The sequence below is a fragment of the Sciurus carolinensis genome, chromosome 15 (genome assembly GCF_902686445.1).
Source record: "Sciurus carolinensis chromosome 15, mSciCar1.2, whole genome shotgun sequence".
Classification (NCBI taxonomy): Eukaryota; Metazoa; Chordata; class Mammalia; order Rodentia; family Sciuridae; genus Sciurus; species Sciurus carolinensis.
The window spans coordinates 60,277,408-60,301,630 of record NC_062227.1 but is presented as its reverse complement, the minus strand read 5'-3'; the positions used below and the strand labels follow the sequence as shown (position 1 = coordinate 60,301,630).

General features: G+C 35.3%; 1 protein-coding gene across 1 annotated transcript in view; it reads right to left on the bottom strand.

Annotated features, from left to right (window-relative positions):
- Positions 1 to 24,223, bottom strand: part of Dcc (DCC netrin 1 receptor) — a 1,110,494-nt gene that overhangs the window by 204,680 nt on the left and 881,591 nt on the right. Inside the window, exons 13-14 of the mRNA XM_047526548.1 lie at positions 10,805 to 10,946; positions 2,636 to 2,746 (exon numbers count right to left, since the gene is read on the bottom strand). Of these exons, the coding sequence (XP_047382504.1) occupies positions 2,636 to 2,746; positions 10,805 to 10,946 (253 nt within the window). The remainder of the gene's footprint in view (positions 1 to 2,635; positions 2,747 to 10,804; positions 10,947 to 24,223) is intronic.

The window sequence follows — 24,223 nt, the reverse complement described above, 5'->3', positions numbered from 1 at the left end:
CCTGATCAAGGAGATTGTTGAGACTAGAGGATGAGAATCGCTCAGTGCATCTGCTGCAAAGGAGGGTCATGGAAAAAGGGAGACATCCCTTTATGCTTCCAAAGGAAGTCACCTCATCAAGGAGACCCTACCTAACCAATAGCACTGGTGGAGCTAAGAAGCTGCTCTTAAGTTCTCTACAAGTGGCCCCTGTGGGAACTCAGCTGACTCTTTAACAAGACAGGAACCAGGTCAATTTGACCAGCTTGATCTTAGACACCCAGCAAAACAGTTAAAACCAAAATATAGCCATTCTTGGGCATTTAAAAGAAATAATAGTTAAATGTAACTTAAGATGTACACTTGTATTAGCCCACTAGAATAAAGACTGGAAGCTACAAATGAAAGAAAGATTCTTCAGCAAATGTGCCTGATAACTATCAAGAGAAACTGCCAGAGTCAGAAGTTTTTAGTCAGTTTAAGGCCTGCAGACCTTCCTAAGCTACACAGGTAGATTTAATCTATGTTTGCTCGTATGATTATCTAGCCCTAAGTAACAGAAGTATAGAGATCTCTACTAAACACAGGTTATACCAATAAAGGGATATTTTACAAAATCAGATGACTTAAGTAGCTTAACTATATTTTTTGGGATATCTATGACATTAAGAGTTAAATGTTGTGTTTACATTCCTGATAACTTGGACAATGTTAAAGTTCCCAAATAAAGGCCTTGTCCTTTCCAGCCTTTGCTAGGTCTAGTTATGGGAACAATTTCTCAGTTCTTCCACCTCCTGGTGAGAGATTGACTTCTGTCATTTTCATGATACTCAGTGGCATGTTCCAGATGCTGCAACATTTACTTTGTACTAATTGCATTTCAGTACTCATGTCTTTTTGTTCTTCTGTCATAGAAGCACCCACCCCCAGATGACTTTACAACCTGCTCTTCCCCAACCAGACTTCTACCTTGGACCCCTCGATTGACCCGATTTTTAAAAGAAACTCCAAACTGCTTGCCCCTCACTGCCCCCTTTCAGCTTCGAAGCAGCCAGAACGACCGACGCCCCCTTTTCCTTAAAGCAGTTGGGAGTTCCTATAGCTAAAGGGGGGAATGAAGCCAGATTTAAGGACAGGTAGTTAGTGTAGAAATAGGAAATCGGGTCAATTCGAGGAAATGGAGGCCATAAAGCCATCTGCCTTTGGAAGTTGGAGACTGCCCCTGGAAGAATGGAATGTCAAGGATCTCCGGAGCCCATTGATGACCAAATTTACCTGCCTTTATCAAGGACTGCAAGCAAGGAGATGCTAATTAATGCCCCCTGGGCTCTTACCTGCCTGAATCACCTTGGCCCTCCCCCTGCCCTTGGCTTCTCACTTATGTAAAACCGGGCCTAGTCACGAAGGCAGGAAGGAGAGAGAGGTAAGGGGGGAGAGAACTGGAGAACAAAAGAGACTTTAACCTATAAAAGATGTAGGGTGCGCTCACTTCTTGGGACTTTTAGAACATCAGCATAACCGAGGCAGGATGGACAAATGGATATAAGATTCTATCCATGATAAAGAAAAAGGGGGGAAATGAAAGGCCCCAGCTCTTTGTCTTAAACCCATGACCTAGGACACTCTACCAAACCCCCCCCCCCTGGGAAGGTTGCACGGCCTACCTGGAGGTCATTAAACTGATAACTAGGTTAAGAAAGAATAGGGCGGTTGGGAAAGCATAGATCATCGGGTCCCAGGGAGTGCCTGAACAATCAGGAACTGATAAGCGGGAACCAGGAACCATAAAAATACCAAGAATACCAAGTAATAATTGTGGATTTTTTTGGGATATAATAACCTTACCCTTCAAGTAACCTATGTGCTGTGTACGTGCTGGATTCAAAATAACCAATAGGAAACCTGTTGCTTACCGCGCGCGCGAAACCTGCCCCTTTACCCTATAAAAAACCTGTACCCCAAAGCCCGGTGTGCCAGTTCACCGAAGCTCCGGCTGAGGTTTTACTGAGCACCCGCAGGCGCCTGTGTAACCAATAAACTGCCTCTTGCTTTTGCAGCCAGTGATTACGTGAGTTCTTCCTTGGACAGGGGGGCTTAGGGTCTTTCAATTTAATTTATTGATATGTGAATTTTATATGAATCTTAATATCTCCTCCATGAATGTCTCAAGACAACTCTCAATTAAGCAAACAAAGTTGGTTTTCCTTTCCATCAAGAAACCAGTGTCAAATATAAATGATGATATCATAAGCAAGTTAAAAAAATACACACTGACGTTTTGCAGGAGCATGGTAAGAAAAAGGAAGAGAAGGTAACACATATAATTTTATTTCCTGATTACTGTCAGAAAGCAGAGCAATTCTCCTGAAGAAAATGGTTTCAAATAGTTAAAGTAAGATAAATAGAAAAAAAAAAAACTCTTTTCAGATTATACTAGGGAAAAAGTCATTTATTATGAGGATTATAATTAATGTACATTTAATGATACCCCTTCATGGCATTGTTGAAGACTATTCATAATTTATTTTTTGGACTTCATTTTGTTTTGCACCTGAATAAATGTTCCCCAAGTTGCAGTTCATTACTTTTCTAAGGGAAAGCTGAGGCAACAACGAATACTGAAATTAGAGTGTGAACAATTGGTGAAAAGTCTTACCATCTAGATCATTCTCTGGGGTCTCTGCTGTATGCCAGTTGGAAGGTGGTCCAGTGCCATTGACCGTCATGGCTGATACTTGGAAACTGTACTGACTTCCCTTCTCCAGGCCTATGAAGATATTTCCAACAAGAACGACAACAAAAATAGTTATTGAAAAAATAAGTATTTCTAGTTGAGTTTCAAAAGTTTTGGCAAAATTTTTAAAATATTTGATATGCTTTATATTATTTGTGACTGTCATGGTAATTATTTTGACTAAAAGAAAAGAAATATAACAGCAAGAAATCAAATTATTTTTCATATATTCTCATGTATTTTTTTCCAGTTTATAAAAATGCATCATGAAAATAGCCTCAGGGCAGATGCAGAATATAAAATATGAATGATGAAGAAATAATCAAAAATAGCAAGAATCATTTTTCCTCACTGTTCAGAACAGCCATGCCTATAAATCAAGAACAGTCAATCTAAAAATGTATGTCTCCATCATTCATTCAAGGTCAGTGACTATGTTTTCTTTGGGCCAAGAAAGAAGAATCCAAAGCCACTGCACATCAGTGGAAAATACCCAGACTTTCATCTCTTAAAATCATTTTTTGAGCAAACTTAGTTTTATATCAGCATCCATATTAGGAGGAAGGAAGTCATTCTCTATGATAATCTTAACATGTTATATTACACATAATGATGGCATTATGAGGCAATGAGGGCTTATTTTAGAGAATATGCATACATTTGAGAGGCTCTGTAGATTATTAATCTGGAATGTGTATATTTTTTGATGTGAAGAGCTTTCCTCTTACCTAAATTTCAAAGTAACTTATTAACATGACAAATACTTGTAAAACAAATGATATTTGTTGCTATGATTGAATATCTCCTTCAAAACTCATGTTGAAACTTATGTTGAAACTTAATTGCCATTCTAGCAGTGTCCAGGAGACCTCGTAGAGATAGGTGATTTGGCTGTGAGGGCTCTGCCCTCCTAAGTGGATTAATTCTATTTTCAAGGGAGTGGATTAGTTGTTGCAGAAGATAGTTCTTGATAAAAAAGTTTAACTTAGTCCAATATTCTTCTGTCTTGTGTATTTTCTTGTATTCCCACCTTCTGCCTAGGGATGAACATGGCCAGGTGCTGGTGCCATGATTTCAGACTTCCCAGTCTCCAGAACCATGAGATAAACCACTACTTTTTATAAACAATCCAGTCACTGGTATTCTGTAACAGTAGCGGAAAATGGATTAACCCACTTAGCAAAAGACCTTGTGACATTCTTGAGACAATGAAAATTCAAATTGTTAAGACCTTAAATCTCAATGACTCCAACAACCCTGGAAAGATAAAAATGTCCTTTGTTTTTGTTGTTTCCTCCATTCATATGAAATAAGCAGAGATATTTGGTATTTGGAAATGCATATGTCTGAAAGTATTTGAGAAATAATGACTACATCATGGCTAAGTTACAAATTTGTAATCTTTGTATAAGAAGATGATCTTTGTTACTAAGGAGAATTCTAACTCACTACTAATAGGAGATGATGTTTACAGTGATGGTTAGTAAGAACTTGTTAATATCAAGTGGCCATTGACTCCAATAGATAGTACTATTAGAGAAAACCACCCAAAAAATTCACATGTAGAAATGTGTCTATAATACAAAATGTGGTTCTCTGAAGAAGTTTAATTATATAAAGTAGTCCAGAAACTCCATGTATCCACAAGGTTGCCCTTGCTATTATCTGTATTTTATGTGTACATCCACAGAGACCCCAAGAGTACCTGGTGCACAGAAAAGACACACACAAAATCACCCTTAAAAAATCCACCAAACATGACTGGATTCAGTGATAACTTAACACAAAGGAAATGTTAGGTTAAAATACAATGCTCAATATCATCAAGGTGGCAAAGAAAATATCTCTTCCATACATAGGAAGTGGAAATGCTCTGTAAATGAAACAGGCATACCTTTAGTATAAAAAATTCATCCATAGAGGGAAATAATTTGCAACAGTTTTGCTTGTAAGAAAAGTTCTTCCTGAAAGTGTACTAAATTTGCTTTACCATAGTAAATACAAAGATATGCCCTGGTTTCCCAGTGGTTATAAGAAACAAAAAAATTTCCTCTATTAGGATATGTTTACCTAAGTCTTTGGGTTCTAAACTCAGTGCTGTTGACATCAGTTATTTCTCAGCAGAATTAAGACTGTGACCCTCTTCTTTATCTAGTTAAGTATAGCATATCATGATAGGCAGAAGCAGAAACTGACTTTTCAAAGAGGCAGTCTGGAAATTACCTTCAAAATTATGTTTCCGAAGTTCCTGCATCAGTGTTGTGAGGGGTACATGGCTGGGCAAGTTTTAGAGTACTCAGAGCTTTTCCTGTTTTTTTTTTTTTTTTTTTTTTTTTTTTAAATTCTTTCTTTTGTCCCAGGGATTGAACCTAGGGGTACTTTAACACTGAAGTATACCCCAAACCCTTTTGATTTTAAATTTCAAGACAGTCTTGCTAAACTGAGAGTCTTTACAGATTGTTGAGGTCAGCCTCGAACTTGTGATCCTCCTGCCTCAGCCTTGGAAGTCATTGGAATTACAGGCATGCACCACAGTGACTGGCTTTCAAAGCTCATTTAATCTCAACTTCCAACTGCAAGTGATTAGCTAATAATCCATGTTTCCACCTGGTTCTTGTCAGGGCCAGCTGACAAACTACTTATAAAAGCAATTTGTAAATTCAAGCATTCAATAGATATAAAGATAGTTAGCAATTTGTACAGAGATTTGTCATTTATTCTCTCACTTGATTTCAAATATGCTGTGATTTTGGCACAGAATACATTACCTCTATTTGAGATAGATAGGAGAAATAATAAGGGACAGAGAAATTAAGCAAGGGTTCTGGTGTTTTAATCAGTAGCTTCTGACCTTGGGTGAGGACTCTGGCTCTGTCCTTATTCCTGCTGCACTCTAGAGACTGTTATTCCCCTTAAAGGACCAATAGTCTAGACTGAAACCCAAAAGGGACATCAAAACAAATGTAAAGTACTCTGCAGGAATACAAGGAATTCCTATTTATAATGATCAATTCCAAAATTAAACCAGGAGTAGGCAGACAGTATAGAATTGATAGTCCTATTATTTTGGCCGTGGATTAATTTAAAAGATCAATAACACTCAAATTTCCCTTTATAAAAGAATTAAGTTAGAAAAACTGCTACCCTGTTAGGAGGATAAAATATCTTTAAGAGTTAAACCAGCAATCACATGACCAAGCAATTTGGGGAAGCTCAACTCTGATGGTTGATATCAAAAGTTCTTCCATGGTTTTATTCACTCATTAGAAGTAGAATAAAGGAAAGCCAGTCTGTAATGAAAGGTTTTTTTCTGTGTGTGTACTTCTAGAAGCTGTTATCTTGTGTGAGTTTCTTGAATAAAGATAATGGGAATATTAAATAATATTTTTAAAACAAGTTGCTTGGGAAAGCTTGGTTTTACTGTCTTCTAGAGTTCCTAGGCTCCTCGAGCTACAAAGGACATGTTCACCTCCTATTATTTGGTAGGAATCTGCAGGTTGCCACTATTCCTTAACACTCAAACCATCACAGGCACACTTCCTGTGGTATATCTACATGTAACACACTGGTCCAGGGTAACAGGCTTCAAATCAGACAGAATCTGGTCTGAATTCTTTTCCCACTACTTTGTAATTGTGTGATCTAGAAAAAACTTGCTCGCTCTTCCTATTTATCTGTTTTCTTTATCAATAATATGGAATTTTATTAAAATTTTTACAAATATTAAGTTTGAAAACACCTTTAAAACTTATAGTGAACTGGTGTCAAAGTGAATGCAGTAAATGATGATATGGCTGTTACTGTTAAAAATGTTAAGTTTTGTGTTAAATATCAATGATCTTTTACACAGTAATATAATACCCCAGTGAGTTGTTTACAATAAAACACACTAAAGATGGCAATGTGGCACAGACAAGGAGCACCTATTGAGAGGTCAGAACATCTGTGATCCAGTTGAGATTATGTCCTTTGCTAGTGGCAGATCTTAGCAACATCACTCTGTACGCCTCTTCCCTACAGCAAGAGCTTTGTGTAAGATGAATGGTGTTGTTCCTGCAGCTTGTCAGGGTCCCAAAGTTCAATTTCAGAGGTGTGTGTGTGTGTGTGTGTGTGAGAGAGAGAGAGAGAGAGAGAGAGAGAGAGAGAGAGAGAGAGACAGAGAGAGAGAGAGAGAGATTCCTAGATGCTTCTAATAACAACTTCATTCTCAAGGATATATATTGTCACTAACACTACTTTTCTTAGTTGTAAAAGTTCCTGTTGCTGAAAACAGATTATCTCTGCCCATTTCTGTCCCTAATAAGAAGTGCTTTCAATGTCCATAATTCTTATGTTTCAATTTCTTAGATCTTATGGTAAAAGATGATACATTATTCACATAATATAATTTCCCTAATGTTAACCTTGTTATATAATTGCTATGCTATTGTTTCAATTTTTCAGTCCATAAAATATCAATGCACGTTTATCATTATGTTTATTCTATATTGGCTATGAAATACCAGAACTCTCTTAAATTCAATTCCAAACAACCTTTTCTGAAGAGCACTCCAAAATGAAAAACAGCACTTTAAAATTTAGTTGACATGGGTTCCCACAATAAAACTGATAGCAGCCATTTAAAATCCTTGTTAGAACTCTGAATTACTTTGTTATTGCAGATGTCTCATTATCTTAGTAAAAAACATGCACAACAAAAAACACCTGTCTAACAAAGAGAGATTATAAAAAAAAAAGGTTTGAGTTTCTACACCTGAATATTTATATAATACAAATGAAACATTCAGGCATTTCCAATTTTCTCACAGCTAAATCAATATATCCATGTATCTTACAGGCACTGCAAACATGAGGTCAAATCCTGTACATTTTACAGTGCTGCAGATTTATATGGAAAATCAATTACTTCTACTTACTACAAAGTGTATCAGTTACTAGATATGTCCTGGGGACAAGTCTAAACCACAGCCAATCTTACAGTGTGTAGTACTTTTTGCATTTTAATGCTTTTGAAAATATTCCCAAAGTGTCTAGAAATGTAACAGGTATTTCTGAAGCCAAGTTACAGGGCAGAGGAGAAGAAAGAAAGTTTGCAAAGCTTGTTTTTACAATTTTAAGAGTATGATGCTATTTGCCAACTTTTTATTGCTTTGATTCAAATTAAAAAGGAGTCTGTGACTTTTTTGCAATAAATATCAGGAGCAGTTACAACATTACTGTTCAGATTATATTTTAATTCCTAAATGCATTTTTATAACTTTTGAAATGAAGAAGAACAGGATGACTAAAGCCTCAAGATTAAATTCCAGATTTCAACAAATCTATAACAATGGGAATGGGAATTTGTGACCTATACCCAATAACAACCTAATCCATCCTAATTCTTTCTAATTGAGCCTTTGGCTGGAATGATAACAAACTAGGGTAGTAATAGGTACCCTATGCTGATTAGGAGCTCATTGTCACACATATTTTAGATGAATACAAATGTAAAACTGCATTACTTATTTTTGAACCAATACTATTTATTAGAGTTTACAATTGTAAATGACTGTCCTTGAGAGGAAAAACAATAAAAGAGTCTATAAGAGTTGAATAATGTCTTCCCGAAATTCATGTATAACTGAAACATTAGCATGTGACCTCACTTGAATATGGGGTCTTGCAGACACAGTTAAGGATCTCAAGAAAAAAATCTTTCTGGATTTAGGGTGGGTCCTAAATACAATGATTGGTATCCTCAGTAGAAGAAGAGAGGAAACAAGATGCACAGAGAGGAGGTTGATACAAAGGCCGAGGCCCAGATTGGAGCACTGCACCCACAAGCCAAGATCACCCAAGGTCTGTTGGCAAGCACCAGGGATTCTTTCTTGGAGCTTTGGAAGGAAGCAGCTCTGTCAACACACTGATTTCAAAAATCCAGGCTCCTAACTGTGGCAATAAATTTCAATGGTTTTAAACCATCAAGTTTTTAGCAATTTCTTCTGGCAGCTCAAGGGTGAATATAGGTTCTTTGACAGTGAAAGAGCTAATACTTGTCTATCAATCTTTCTTTAAATGACTTTACCTTCTGTAGAGGAAAAGTACTGACATTTTCTATACTTAGGGAATCAGTCTTCATTTTATAATACGGAGCTGAATATGTTAAATTCAATTTGATAAAATAACTCATAAACAATGAACAACTCAAACCAGCAAGTTTTGTTGGCCAAAGACTACTAATCTTCATCTATTTCAGTTTGCTTCCTTCTTCCTTGTTCAACTGTTAGAGAGTTAGCATTAGTGGGAGGGAGTCCTCAATTTTGGTAACCAAAAGTTGTAATATACAATTATAGTCTTGATGTTTTATTTGTTTTTTTTTCCTTTACATATGCAATTACTTAGTTTATTATTGGTACAAAAGTAAGCAACCCTGACAATTAATATTTCACACATATACATTCTAAATATGAACATGAATGCACATTCTTGTTATAAATGTGGACTTATGCACCAGTACCATTTAAAAACTGATTTATTTGCTTAATGATATGTTTTAAGTATTTAATATGCAATTTAATATTTTTACACTGCAGCATTTTCAATAGATATTTAGTATTTCATAAAGATTGGGACTGAGTCTTTTTAGGTAACTGCCTATAGTATATTTAAAAGAATGGTTTGCTATGAATATAATACTGCAATGACATGTTCTTACTTTAAAAATTTGCAAAAAATAATACAATTGCTCCCTAGGATAAACCTGGACTTTGGAAAGCTGGGTAATATCTGTATGGAAATATATATATGTTAGCACATATATATGCACATTTAAAACTAGCTGTATGTAATACATATGTGCACATTACTTTCCAGAAAGATTCTAGAAATGTTCAATCCCCAAAACAGTATATGAGATTTCATATTACTCAAATGCTTTCCAGGTATATCTTTAGACAAGAAAAATGGTAACTCATTTTTAACTGGAATTTCTCTGTTCACTAATGAAATTGAACATTTTATCATGTTTATTGGTCATTTTTAGTTTTGTGAATTGAATATCCAATTCTTAGTTTTTCTATGGTAATGCTTTTCCTTTCTTTTATAAAAATGAGTTTATTCTATACTTCTAATATTTTTTTCATTTGAGGAGGGTAAATAGTCACAAGTTTCAGGGTTTCAAACTTCTATATCTATAAACAAAGACCCTTGAATTAAAGTATTCTTGGGGTCTCTTCTAGTCTAGTCTCTTACACCTTAGGAATTGTACTACAATATTTCCAAAAAGATGTTTCAATTTTGGCAAGTTCTCTCAACATAAACGACATGTTGTGCTAATAATCCTATTCAATTATTTTTATCATCTTCCTATTACTTAATGAGGAGAAAAAAAAAACAAAACAAAACATAGGAGCCTGGCTTTGTAAAAGCATTTCAAAGAACTTACTTCTAGATTCAACCATACCTGCCTGGGAGATTCTTTCCAGATTTAAAACAGGTAATGTGATTTTTGGTGATCTACCTTGTATGTTTTCTCACCAGATATAAATATCAAATAAAAAAAATACACCTAGGTGGTAGGAAATTCTCTTCATGAAAGTTGAAACTAGTGTTCATAAAGAACCTTGACCCACTATGAATTCTACCAATATTTTTATAAAAGTAGAATTACTTATGAATGTATGAAAAGTAAAAAAATTTCCCCTTATAATATAATCTACCATTTTTCTCCCTATCCTCAGCCCTGGTGGTTGGGAGAGGGGACCAAAATCACTTAACTGTGGAGACAAATATTAGATAATTTTTTTAAAGTTATAAGTTAAAATGTTAAAATTCATTAGATAATAGTTGTTGAATCACAATGCTGAAAAGGTAATATGGATGGAAATTGCACAATACATGTATTAAAATGATGATCCAGAAGCAAAATACATAGGAAAGGCATTCTAGAGAATATGAAGTTAAAAATATAAAGGTTATTCTTGTTCAGGCCAATAAATGTCACCTGCCAGGAAAAAAAAAATCAATGTTCCTTTGAAGTGAGAATATATTTTATTCCTAAAGCATTTAATTCATCGAAACCTTGCCAGACCACACTGTGTGAACACTGACCTGTGAACAGGTACCAGAGATTGTTTGGCTCCAGTGTTTCCATCTCACCCCTGCGGGTTGTCTTTCTGTGTCGAATTTTATAGCCAGTAATAAATCCATTCTGTGTCCCTGATGGAGGAGGAAGCCAGCTTACTTTGATACTCTGTAAAATAATAAATGTAAATTAAAACATAGGAAGAACAAAAGGGCAACAGGACAGGGTCAAAAATGTGACCCAAACACAAGTGTAAATAAAACAGAGAGGCAAGAAGGCTGAGGTATTACCTGCTAGGACCAAATTACCTCCAGTCCTACAACCTGACAGCATCCAGAGTTTTCTTATTTTAATAAAAATGCACATAATTCATTTTATTGATACATGCATTACCACCTCTTCTTTGTAAGTACTACAGAAACGATAGCAAAATATTTTATATGTTCTAAACTTTAAAAAGAAAACCGGGATGTATTTGGAAAGTGCTCAATTTGAGGGAGGTGTGGAGACTGAGTCAGAGGAGAAAGCTGAAACCTAGATCCTTTTTTAAGAGATATTCCTAAAAAGCAAGGCAATTTATTTGAAAATATTCAGGCAATCCTGGAAATTATTGCTTCCTGTATAAGTGAGGGAATGAACTGAAAATTCCTAAGGCTCAGGTAAATTCCAGGTTCTGACCTATGCTCAGTAGACATCAATTTTGGAGCAGTTAGGAGGTTAATCCTTTGCAGATACTGAATACAATGACAGATTTAGATATCAGGGATGTAGGTTAGGGCTACTCGATAGAAGATGTGCGTCTTCCATGTCCTCTTCCTTCACCTATTATCCAGAGAAATGTGGAACAGGTGTATGCTTCCTAGAGAGAATATCAAGTAATCCTTCTCCAGAGAAAATTAATAACTTTATCCTTGAGAAACAGGATCCCTGACCAACCTCCCATTAGCAGGGCCACCACTTAACAAGCCCATCAGACACTAGAATTTTTCACTTTGCAATCAGCTTTTTGTATTTCATTTTAGTGTAAGTCGACAATTTAAGACTACTATTAAATTGGTATTAAAGAAAACCTTTAGCATAAAAGGTAGAAGAAAAATAATATCCCAAAAGATAATGGAACCTCAAAGAAACAACAATAATACATATAACAGGAAGAAAAAAGCCACCAACACTCTTATAATCCAGAATAAGATGTGTATCCATAAGGATAAAAACATAGAAATATTAAAATATTTTAAAAGTATGACAAATATAATTTGTATAATTTGATTATAAAAATTAAATATTCAATAGGTAAATTAGAATATAAATTCAAAGAAGTCTCCTAAAATTCACTGAATAACGGATACCATCATAGGGAATTGGAGAGAAAAGCTAAGATGATAGAGGTTTAGTCTATAATCTCCGATACCCAAGTGATTGAAAAAAATTGAGGAAAAATAAAAGATATAAATTAGCAAAATATATTAATAATGATTAACTTTCTCATAATAATATTGCAGAATAGGAAGAATTTGAAACTTTAGTCTGAAAGGGACTGTGGAATATTTTATATAATTAATGAAAAGTAATCACCTTAATGAAAAATAATCACTGTAAAATACCAGAGTCTCATTGGGGTGGAGATTCAGAATAGAGGGAAAAATAGCAGGCCACAGAAAATGTGATGAAGAGCAATAATGTTATCAGGTTTCTCAACAAGAACATGCTAAGTTTGACAACAATGGGACATACTTAAATAAAATTCTCATCAAGGGATTTCAATCTAGAATTCCATCTACTCAAACAATTAAGCAAAAGAAGAGTCTAACATATGTACAGAGCAAGGACATATGCTTATGTAAACACAGTGTTTGAAAATTCTGGATAGACATGGTTTTAAAGACATTCAACTGTGCTCCCTTTATCAGGAGGATGATGAAGGATACACTCTGAAATGGAGAGTGCAAACTTTCCTAGAGTTTCTAACTAGGCCAAGAGAAAGAAAAAGGTAGTCCAGAATAGAAAAAGAAGTATGAAATTCTCAGGAGAACAATGAAGAAAATTGCAATGTGATATAAAGCCCGATATGATGAGACAGTAGACTAAAAAGACCATATAATGTATAATTCCATTTATATGAAGTTTAAGAACAGGCAAACTTAACCTATACTCATAGAAAATAAAAGAGTAATTTTCTGTGGTCATTGTCCTATGGGGCTGATTAGACTAAATGGGTAGAAGGAGACTTTTGGGGATGATGGAAATCTTCTGCATATTGATTTTATGTTTGTTATAAGGGTAAACACAAATGTCAAAATTCACAGCTATCAACTGAACTCTACCCCTCCAAAATTCATGTGTTGAAGTCCTAACTCCCAGTCCTTCAAAATGTGACTGTGTTTGGAGACAGGTCCCTTGAAGAGGACATTAAAGTTCAATGATATCACTAAGGCGGGCTCCAATTTGATATAACTGATCTCCTTAGAGAAGAATTGACTAGGATACAAACACAGAAGAAAACCACATGTAGGTATTGGAAGAAGCCTGTCATTTATCGGCCAAAGGAAACCTCAGAATAACTCTGTGAACACCCTGATGGTGGGCCTTCCAGCCTCCAGAAGTGTACCCAAGTAAATTTTGTTGTTTGAGTCACCAAGTCTCTGGCATTTGTGGTGACAGGCCTAGGAAGCACACTCAAGGGACTGAACTCTTATTTGTACATTTTACTTTATTTTAATTATACTTCAAACAAAGAAGGAGGAGGAGGAGAAAAGGAAGAATGTGGAAGAGAAATTAGGATGGAAGTATGTGAGCACTAGATTCAGACAGAAACATAAACCCTTAGATGTGATCTAATACTGGTAATTAAAGAGATATTTACAAAAGTGCAAAAGACAGAACACTAAAAGTGATGAACCTGGGCGTCTGTAGGGAATGGCTAGGGTAGAAGTAGAGAAGGGTCTACTGGTTTTTGTGATATGACTATTGGTGCTATTTTTCTTAAAAAATAATATCATGTAACACTTGATGAAAATTTAAGTTAATTTTAAAAATAAATATGAGGTGGTGGAAAGAAAGATCTAATGATACAAGGAAGCCAGACCCAAAGTCAATGGACAGATTCCTAAGGCAATGGGCCACAAACCCAGGTTCTCTTTGACCTATTTTAATCAAGTAGCATCATGACTGAGGCAGGCCAGAAATCTCTAGGAGAAAGAAGTCCAAGATCCTTTTCCCACATCTACTACAAAATAACTGGTGCTCCACAGATAATTAAATTCTTTTGTAAAGGGAGATAAAAATCAGCTAATGTCACAGTTACTTACTCAGCACTTGGACAATTTTAAAGTGTGCCAACCTCAGTAGACTCTCATTATTTATGCTAGTTATACTCTATGAAGTTGCTCCAACAATGACTTGGTAAATACTGTAATATTGCTCCTAGGCAAAATATAGATTTAGGTTCCTTCACCTGTGGTTACAAAACTTTTTTCAACTGGTCTAAACATAATCTTTTCTGCTTGTTAGGGATACCTTATTATAAACTGTTGTTGATTCATTAACATTGAGTGTTAATACATAAATCAACTTACATTATTTATCTCATATTTTCTCTAGAAGGTACATCACCATTGTTTTGCAATGAACACATCAGTGTTACCCTAGAGAACCATTTTAAACAGCAAAATCACCAACAAATACTCAAAAATGCAAAAAGATGGCACCAAAGCGATTGATCAAGGACACTGGTTTCCACTATGAGAGTTGAAGCAACAGGGCAAGTGTCTCCTTGTTCACCTCAGCTGTGAACATGCACATGCAATGACTCAAATTTTTCACTGCTCTGTACAAGAACACAAAAGCACCATGGGTATTAATTTTTGGTTATAAACGAATTTTAGTAAGTACACAAACTTGTGGATACAGAATCTGCAAATGATGAGGATCAACTATAATTATGTAATAAACACGTTTTAATAATTTTAGGGGACTCTAGTTGCATAAATGATCAGATTATTCAGGTTCTTAGAAAATATTTAAAAGAATTCGATACCACTGAGATCATTCACTGAGAACCACCAGTTCTATTCAGGTTTATTAACGTTTACTTTTAAGCTACTATAGATCTGGCAAAGATCTGCACACAGCACATAAAAATTGTTTTTTACACTCACAATGAAAATTCACTAGTATGCTCTTTGTATAAACATGTTAACTGGGACTCAAAGTGCCCAAGTAAATTGAAGTCATGCAACCAGGAAGCCACAGAGGCAGGATCTTAACTGGGATACCATAAGTTCGAATCTGGCATTTGGCACTATTTAATACTGCCCCCCACAGGAAGTTCAAGAGGTCCAGAGGCTAATTCATTTTAGTTATTATTATTCAAATATATCCTTGGGGCAAAGAAACACTCCAATGAATTATGATTTACCCATTCTGACTGAGGAAATAGACACATAAACTAAGAATGAAAAAATAAAACGCTAAGTACTAAAAGCAGAAGGTCCCAGAGGCACTAGAGGGACAAAATCTTAACTTACATGGGGGCCTACCCATCCCCTTCTCCCCAGCACGCACACATCCATGCACCTGAGTGGACATGCTCTTTCCTCCCATGTGTTTTAGAAACTAGGAAATAAAACTAGAATTCAATGAACAGTCATAACATTTATTTATATTCACTATCATGTTATTCTTATTTTTCAATTTTTCATGGTAGTAGTGGCAGATATTATCATCCAATTCACAATTTTTCAAAGGAGGGAACTAAGGCACAGAACTAAGTAATGATTGGTCTGCGGTCACTCTGCAAGTTCATTGGAAAATTTCCCAACCGTTGAGCCCAAAGTTCTTATTGTTTCATATTAAATAAGTAATTGGGGGGGGGTTCTATTTGATAGTTCTATATAAATTCTTCTATAAAACATTCTTATCAAGAATAAAACTGAATTTAAATAATTAGTTTTAAGGACATTGAATAAACCTTCCCATAAATGCCTTTAGCAAATCAAGGGGAACCATTTTCTAAGAATGACAGGTTGTTTTTGAAGTCAAAATTAACTTCAGATAAGAAGTAATACAAATGTAGATGTGAAATCTTAGATCAAGAGTTAGAACCTTTTGATTTCCAGTTAATGTCTGCTGTGGCTTTGCCGAGTTACCTCTCCTAAGTCTTATAAATGACCTAAAATCTCAATATATGGATCAAAAGTGGGAGAATAATTGTGCTTAGTATGTCTACCAAATGACTGTAAATCACTTGTTAAGCCTGGAGATATTAATTATGCTAATGATTACATGAGTAATACTTAGTTTTTGACAGATAATAATTTTTCTTTATCATAGTTCAGAATTTCCAGTGATTGCATAAAATTATTCCCACATAGCTGGTGCTTTAATATCAGTGCCTAATAGCAATTAATTAATAGAATAAGTTACACACTCTACACTCCAGGAGGTGAACCCCCTCAATGGTTATTATTCATCTTTGGAAGTAATTTTATCATTTTTATTCATCCTCATCTGTGGGTAGCAGTTAAGTTTATGAGCATCTTTTATGATTTCTCATTGATTTCAAGCAAGTACCAGCAGATTGCAGACTGGTGATCAAATTTTCTTCTTCTAAGGGTCTTCTTTAACAGATGATATGGCTGGGTGCTTCAAATTATATTGTTTTGGAAAGTTAAGAGAAAGTATTCAGCCACTGTTTCCTTATTGAATGGTATAACGTACCTAATTTTCTACATGACACCTGTCTGCCACTGTGTAAGTAGCTCAGACTTCATTACCCAGTCTCTCTCCAAGCCACTTAGAGTTGTCCCCACCATGGAAACCTTCCTTTAAACCAACTTCATTTTCATAGGCAAGATTGGTAATGATTTTTATTAAAAGCACTTAACACATGACTTCTGACTTTTGAAAAATCAGTTCTAATAGCTGTGACTTGACTTTTGGTCCTTTTATTACTTAGGAGAGAAAAATTAATATTCTGAATTATTATAATTTTTTATCTTCAATCAAGGATTAATTTCTTTCATTTTTATATTTTGAAAAAAAAGAACTATAAACTTTTTTCTCAATTCCTTCCATTTCTTATTTGATTACTATAAAATGAATTATCTTCTGAATAAGTTTGATAGAGGACAGTTAAGCTTATTAATTTAAAAGAAAGGACCTGCTTGGACATATATATCCCAAATGCCAGGAAAAGCCCTCTATAAGTCAGTGAAGTGAAATTATTCTTTTTCTTTTTCTTTGCATTGATTTTTATTTTGAAAAACTTACAATCCCTGGAAGTCACAGAGTTCAGAGAGGTCCTGTGTACCTTTCCCCAGGTTTCTTTATGGTTACATAATAGTACAATAGTTGACATACAGTATAATATTGGCATTGGTATAATATCTATACTTTTTTTCTGGTTTCATTTTCTTTTTTTTTCTTTTTAAAACTTTTACAGACTGCATTCTGATTCATTGTACACAAATGGGGTATCACTTTTGTTTCTATGGTTGTGCACCATGCAGATTCACACTATTCGTGTAATCATACATGTACACAGGGTGATGATGTCTGTCTCATTCCACCATCTTTCATATCCTTGCCCCCTCGACTCTCATTCACTCTATGTAATCCAAAGTTCCTCCATTCTTCTCTTTTCCCCCACCCCCATCATGTATCATCATCCACTTATCAGAGAAAGCATTCAGTCTTTGGTTTTTTGGGATTGGCTTATTTTACTTACCATGATATTCTTCCAACTCCATCCATTTACCTGCAAATGCCATGATTTTATTCTCCTTTATGGCTCAATAATACTCCATTCTGTATATATACCACAGTTTCTTTATCCATTCATCAATTGAAGGGCATCTAGGTTGGTTCCACAATCTAGCTACTGTGAATTGAGCTGCTATAAACATTGATGTGGCTGCGTTACTGTAGTATGCTGATTTTATGTCCTTTGGGTATAAATAGAGGAGTGGGATAGCTGGGTCAAAAGGTGGGTCCATTCCAAGTTTTCTAAGGACTCTCCATACTGCTTTCCAGAGTGGCTGCACCAATTTGCAACTTCACCAGCAATGTAAAATGTGCCTTTTTCCACACATCCATACCGACATCTATTATTGTTTGTGTTCTTGATAATAAGCATTCTAATTGGTAAGATGATATATTTGGGGGGGTTTAATTTGCATTTCTCTAATTACTAAAGAAGTTGAGCACTTTTGCATATATTTGTTAATCACCTATATACCTTCTTCTGTAAAGTGTCTGCCTAGTTCCTTAGACCATTTATTGATTGAGTTCTTTGTATTTTTTGTGTAAAGTTTTGTAAATTCTTTATAAATTTTGGAGATTAGTGCTCTGTCTGAAGTGTGTGTGGAAAAGATTTTCTCCCATTCTGTAGGCTCTCTTTTTGCATTATTGATTGTATCCTTTGCTCAGAAAAAGTTTTAGTTTGAATCCATCCCATTTATTGATCCTTACTTTCATTTCTTGTGCTTTCGGAGTCTTGTTAGGGAAGTCTGGTCCTAAGCCAACATGATGAAGATTAGGGCCTACTTTTTCTTTTATTTGGAGCAGGGTCTCTGGTCTAATTCCTAGGTATTTGATCCATTTTCAGTTGAGTTTTGTGCAGGGTAAGAGATAGAGGTTTAAATTCATTTTATTACATATGGATTTCCAGTTTTCCTAGCATCATTTTTTGAACAGACTATCTTTTCTCCATTGTATGTTTTTGGCTCCTTTTTTTAGTATGAGGTAACTGTAATTTTGTGGGTTTTCTCTGTGTCTTCTATTCTGTACCATCGGTCTGCTTGTCCTTTTTGGTGCTAATACCATGCCATTTTTGTTACTATTGCTCTGTAGTATAGTTTAAGATCTGGTATTATTATGCCTACTGCTTCATTCTTCCTACTCAGGATTGCTTTGGCGATTTGAGGTCTCATTCTTCCAAATGAATTTCATGATTGATTTCTCTGTTTCTATGGGTAACATTATTGGGATTTTAATTGGAATTGCATTGAATCTGTATAGCACCTTTGGTAGTATGGCCATTTTGACAGTATTCATTCTGCCTATCCAAGAACATGGGAGATCTTTCCATCTTCTAAGGTTTTCTTCAATTTCTTTCTTTAGGGTTCTGTAGTTTTCACTGTAGAGGTCTTTCACCTCTTTTGTTACATTAATTGCCAAGTTTTTTTTTTTTTTTTTTTGAGGTTATTGTGAATGGAGTGGATTTCCTAATTTTTCTTACAGTGGATTCATTGCTTACATATAGAAATGCATTAGATTTATGCATATTGATTTTATATCCTGCTACTTCACTGAGTTCATTTATGAGTTCTAGAAGTTTTCTGGTGGAGTTTTTTGAATCCTTTAAATATAGAATCATGTCATCTGCAAATCATGGTAGCTTGAGTTCTTCTTTACCTATTCATATCCCTTTAATTTCTTTGGTCTGTCTAATTGCTCTGGCTAGAGTTTCAAGGATGATGTTGAATAGAAGAGGGGAAAAAGGGCATCCCTGTCTTGTTCCAGTTTTTAGGGGAAATGCTTTCAGTTTTTCTCCATTTAGAATGATGTTGGCCTTGGACTTAGCATAGATAGCTTTTACAATGTTTAAATATGTTCCTACTATCTCTATTTTTTCTAGGTTTTGAGCATGAAGGATCTCAGCATCTATTGAAATAATCATATGATTCTTAACTTTAAGTCTAGGGATATGGGTCTAAAGTTTTCTTTCCTTGATGGGTCTTTGTCTGGTTTTGGTATCAGAGTGATACCAAAGGTATGGTAGCGTCATAGGCAGTGAACTTCATAGAAAGTTGGAAGGTTTCTCTCCTTTTCTATTTCATGGAATACTTTGAGGAGTATTGGTATTAGTTCTTCTTTGAAAGTCTTGTAGAACTTGGTTAAGAATCCATCTGGTCCTCGACTTTTCTTGGTTGGTAGGCTTTTGATGCTTTCTTCTATTTCAGTGCTTGAAATTGATCTGTTTAAACTGTATGTGTTCTCCTGATTCGGTTTGGGAGGATATGTCTCCAAAAATTTGTCAATATCTTTGATATTTTCTATTTTGTTGGAGTATAGATTTTCAAAAAAGCTTCTAATTATGTTGTGTATTTCAATGGTGTTTGTCATGATATTTCCTTTTGCATTGTGAATTCTAGTAATTTGAGTTTTCTCTCTCAAAATTATTCTTTTGATAGAATTCATTAGACCATTACTTAATTTCTTATCACTCTAGATGCATGAATAGTAAGAGTCAAAATGGAATAAAAATAATTGATATACCCACATTTTTTTGGAAGTCACACTTTATAAACTTCTATCTCTCACTCTACATAATTCATTTCATATAACCATTTTAGAGTACTCTCTCTAGAGTGAACTTCTGGTGAAAAAAGCCCATTGTAGACCCTCTCCAAACATATTCAGTTATTCTAATAAGGAGTCTTTGATAAGATGGTGTTATTTGGCTTACTTTTCCACAGAAGGGACTTGGGAAGTACCATCTGAAAGGAAGTCCTTTGGTGCAACTGGGAATGCCTTTGCTGGAATCTAGGAGGAATCTATAAATTCTGAAAGTAATTCAGAATCAGTTTTAGACTCTATGTCTTCTTTCTTTTCTGTATTTTTGGTGACTGGGCTCTCATGTGAAGGAGAGAGTAAGAACCAGGCTTCCAGTACTCATGAGTTCCTATGTATTTTTATTAAAGAGTGTCCACTGGCACATCTACAGAACCTACTTTCATTGTATACCCATCTGTCATTCATTTTTATGAATTCAACCTTATTTGTCAAATGCCCAGAATATTGACTTTGCAACAGGTCCCCATGCCTACAGTGTCACAGCTGCTCACACACACAGCAGTCATCTTCCTTGTTCCATGCGTGATCCTGAATGAGTGATTTAAGTCCTCTGAGTCGAGTTTTCTGATGTGTAACATGAGCTACTTATAGTGCCCATAGGACTGAGGGCACTCATAGGACTGAGGTACAGATTTATGGAGACATGGGGACATACTTGGAAATTCCATCACTGTGTTGGTACATAATGACAATGCAATGAACCATGAAGACTTCAAGAGAAGTGGGGAAGAAGTGGGGAAGAGAGGAAAAGAGAAGAAGGAAAAAGAGAGAAGAGATCACAGATGGGTGACCAGGAGTAAAAAGGCAAAAGTGAAACAGAAGAAGAAGTAAGCACGCCTACTCATTTGCTTACGACCCCACAATTTAACCAATTTTCTGTTGTCAATTTAAAGGAGCATTGAGAGAGATAAATCACCTGGCAACATGCTGCAATTTCTGCTCTTCCCTGAGTATTTAGTGAGCACCTTACTCTGTGTAGAGTATTAGTCACATTTCATATTTTAGCAAATAGAACCTTCAGGCATGGGTAGTGAAGAGGCCTTAGAAGAGGGTGGAGAGCAGAGGAATGAAGAAAGGTGAGCAGACCCAATTCAAATTTTTGGAGACGAATTTAACAGGAGTTTGTGTGAAGGAGGAAAAATCATCAAGAACGACTTGGGATTTGAACACAAACAACTTATTAGATCACCATGCATTTACTGGGGATAAAGTTGTCAAAAAAAATAATTCATTTAAAAAAGTCACAGGATATACCTATGGAGAGTTCAACAAATGGCGATCCACAGAGGGCCGAGAGAAAAGGTTGCCCGTATTGGTAAATTTTAGTTATTATAAAAAAGGGCATTTTTCTAATTTTATCACTTAGAAAAACTGTTACCAAATATAAATCAGGATAAATAATATTTTCATAAAATCACAATTAAATAGTCACATTTAATATTTAACTTTTGGCATTTATCTAAACATTTGGTAAATATCCCATAAATGCTGAAAATATCTAGTTGAATTCTAAACTGGAATGGAAATTAATCTACTAATAAACAGTGCAAATACTTTATTATGTGCATAACTTTGTTAAAAATTTCCAAAACTATATAAATCTATAAACTTAATGTACTAACTGCATAAATCAATAAACTTATGGTAACAAGAATGGATTTGATAAGATGTCAATAAAAATATTATGGTGCCCTATATTTCTTCAAGCTTTTATATCTTATTTTTGTTGAATTGACATGCTTTCACTTTAGTGTTATAAATGTAAATCTCTTGTGAGTAAGTGAGGCTATAAAGTTGGGTAACACTGAAATTGGCATTCTTGGGTTCATGTAGGTAACTGTCATTCAAAACAAAATAAAGTCACATTAGTAAACACTATCAGTGTGACACATTTCCAAAGTGAGAAGTCTGCCACAGCTACCTGAAGTTTGAGTTAAACAGTTGTAGATTGATACAAATTGGGTAATACTTGATTTTAAATAACATTTTATGATGATATCTTAATTCAGGCAAGAAAAACTGCTTTGTTTCATAAAAAAAAATGAAAGCTAACATGCAGTGATGTTATTTAATAACTAATATAATACAATCCTTTCTTCATTGATACATTTATTTAGCCATAAAATAGTTTTATCTTTATTTCTGCCCTGGTGGTCCCTTGTCCTTATAATTAGAGCAAGTGGGACTCTTATGGAGAGATGAAGCCCTATTCTACACTCTAGGAAATTTCTGTCTGTTTCTACAATAAGCTAAGGCAAGCTAAGACAATCTCTAAGGTTGCTCAACTCCAAATCAAATACTACAAATCTACTTTGATTTGGTCCCAGTTCTGGTCACGGGGTTCCCTGCTGGGAGCTGTGCCTTGCTTTCTTGTGATGCTTCTTCACCTTGTTAAATCTGCCTGGCAACTCCAAGACTCCAAGATTGACACTTGTAACCGTCAGGGCTCTCCCGTGACCCCCTCAAGGTACTTCACTCCCAATACACTCCTGCCCGCTTATCTAGTTGTATTAACCACCTGCTTTCACATTCTGAACCTCCAAAGCCTACTGGCCTTCTGATTAACCACCTAAAATGCCCCCTCAGCCTGTTCTAATGCTGCCCATCAGGCAGAGCTCTTACCTACCATGCCCAGTGTTCCTGAATAAACATCCCTGATCACCACACTCCTTTTGGTTTAGGTACAGGACCCTCCTGACACTGGCTCTGATCTACATGCCCATCCCACAGATGTCTATTTTAGGTGTATTCAATGAACTCATCTCAGGTTAAAAAAAGATCATTCATACACAGTGAGAGATATCTTCTGGAATACGCTCTGTTTCTTATGTTTCATTTTTATGTTTTCCAGCTAAAGTAAACTGAAATAAATAAAAATTGATGCTGGGAAATGGACATGCCACCAGTCCTCTCAGCTCCTTGAATCAAATTTTGAAAGCTTGACCTTCACAATTCCAAAGCAAAAAGGGAGGCTAATAACTTCCCCAACCCACCTCATTTTAGCAGCACAGGAGACTCAAACCAATACATTAGAGCTCAGTAGATTCCAAATCTTCACTGTGAGATCCCAATGCATCACTGTTCACAGAGATACAGGCTTTCAGGTAGGATGATGATTTTGCAGTCTTGGAGGACAGTATTTTTTATACATTCAAAGTAACATTTGAACACTATTGCCTGGATTATTTAAAGACAAGGCTCGGGTCTCAGAAGGAAAAGATGGAGTAGTTGTTAAGAGCTGCCCACAAACTCCTCTATAATGATGGGTAAGTTGAACCCTGGTTCCAAACTTGCACAAGCGTTCTATATTATAAATGCCAGTGATCTATTTAATGATTAGCTCGAATCCTACAGACAGGTGCATAAAATCATACTTGAAGCATTCATAATTCACTTATTAACATACTTAGTAATAAGTACTAAGATGTACTTATTAACATCTTAGTACATGTTCTATCGAGCACGCAGTTCTGAATTTTTGTTTAGAGAAAGAACCATGTTCTGCAAATAAGAGACATTCAATAAATATAGTAGGATGTATGAGCAGGAAGTATACTATTTCACGCTCAGATTTTTCATTGATTTGCTAAGTGGTAGTAGGAATCATTTACTTAACAGCATCAATCATAGGTCACAAGATCATACCTATCTTCCATCATTTTGATAGGTGATTAGTGAGAAAGACTTAGAAAATGCAAAATACTGCAAGATCCAAAGTTTTACTCTTGTCTCACTTTTTACATTGTTATTAGTAGGAGCAATAGAACAGGTAGCTGTTTTGATTTACACAAAAGGACACCAAAAATAAAAGCATGTTTTTAAAGAATTGAGTCATGAGGTCACTTTAGCCTTACATGATTGGATTTTGTAGACCTATATATAAATGAAGGAGTAGTGATTCTCACTGAGGCCAGATGACTTCTATAATTCTCAATCTGATCACAACAACTATATTAGGAGTCTCTGAAAGCAACAATCTTTTACCGCTCAGGATTCCTTCAGTATAATGTTGGAAGAGGTGGTTTCTTTATGGCAGATTGGAATGTATTCTAATGAGTGGTCCACAGAAACCTCACTTTCCCTTCTGA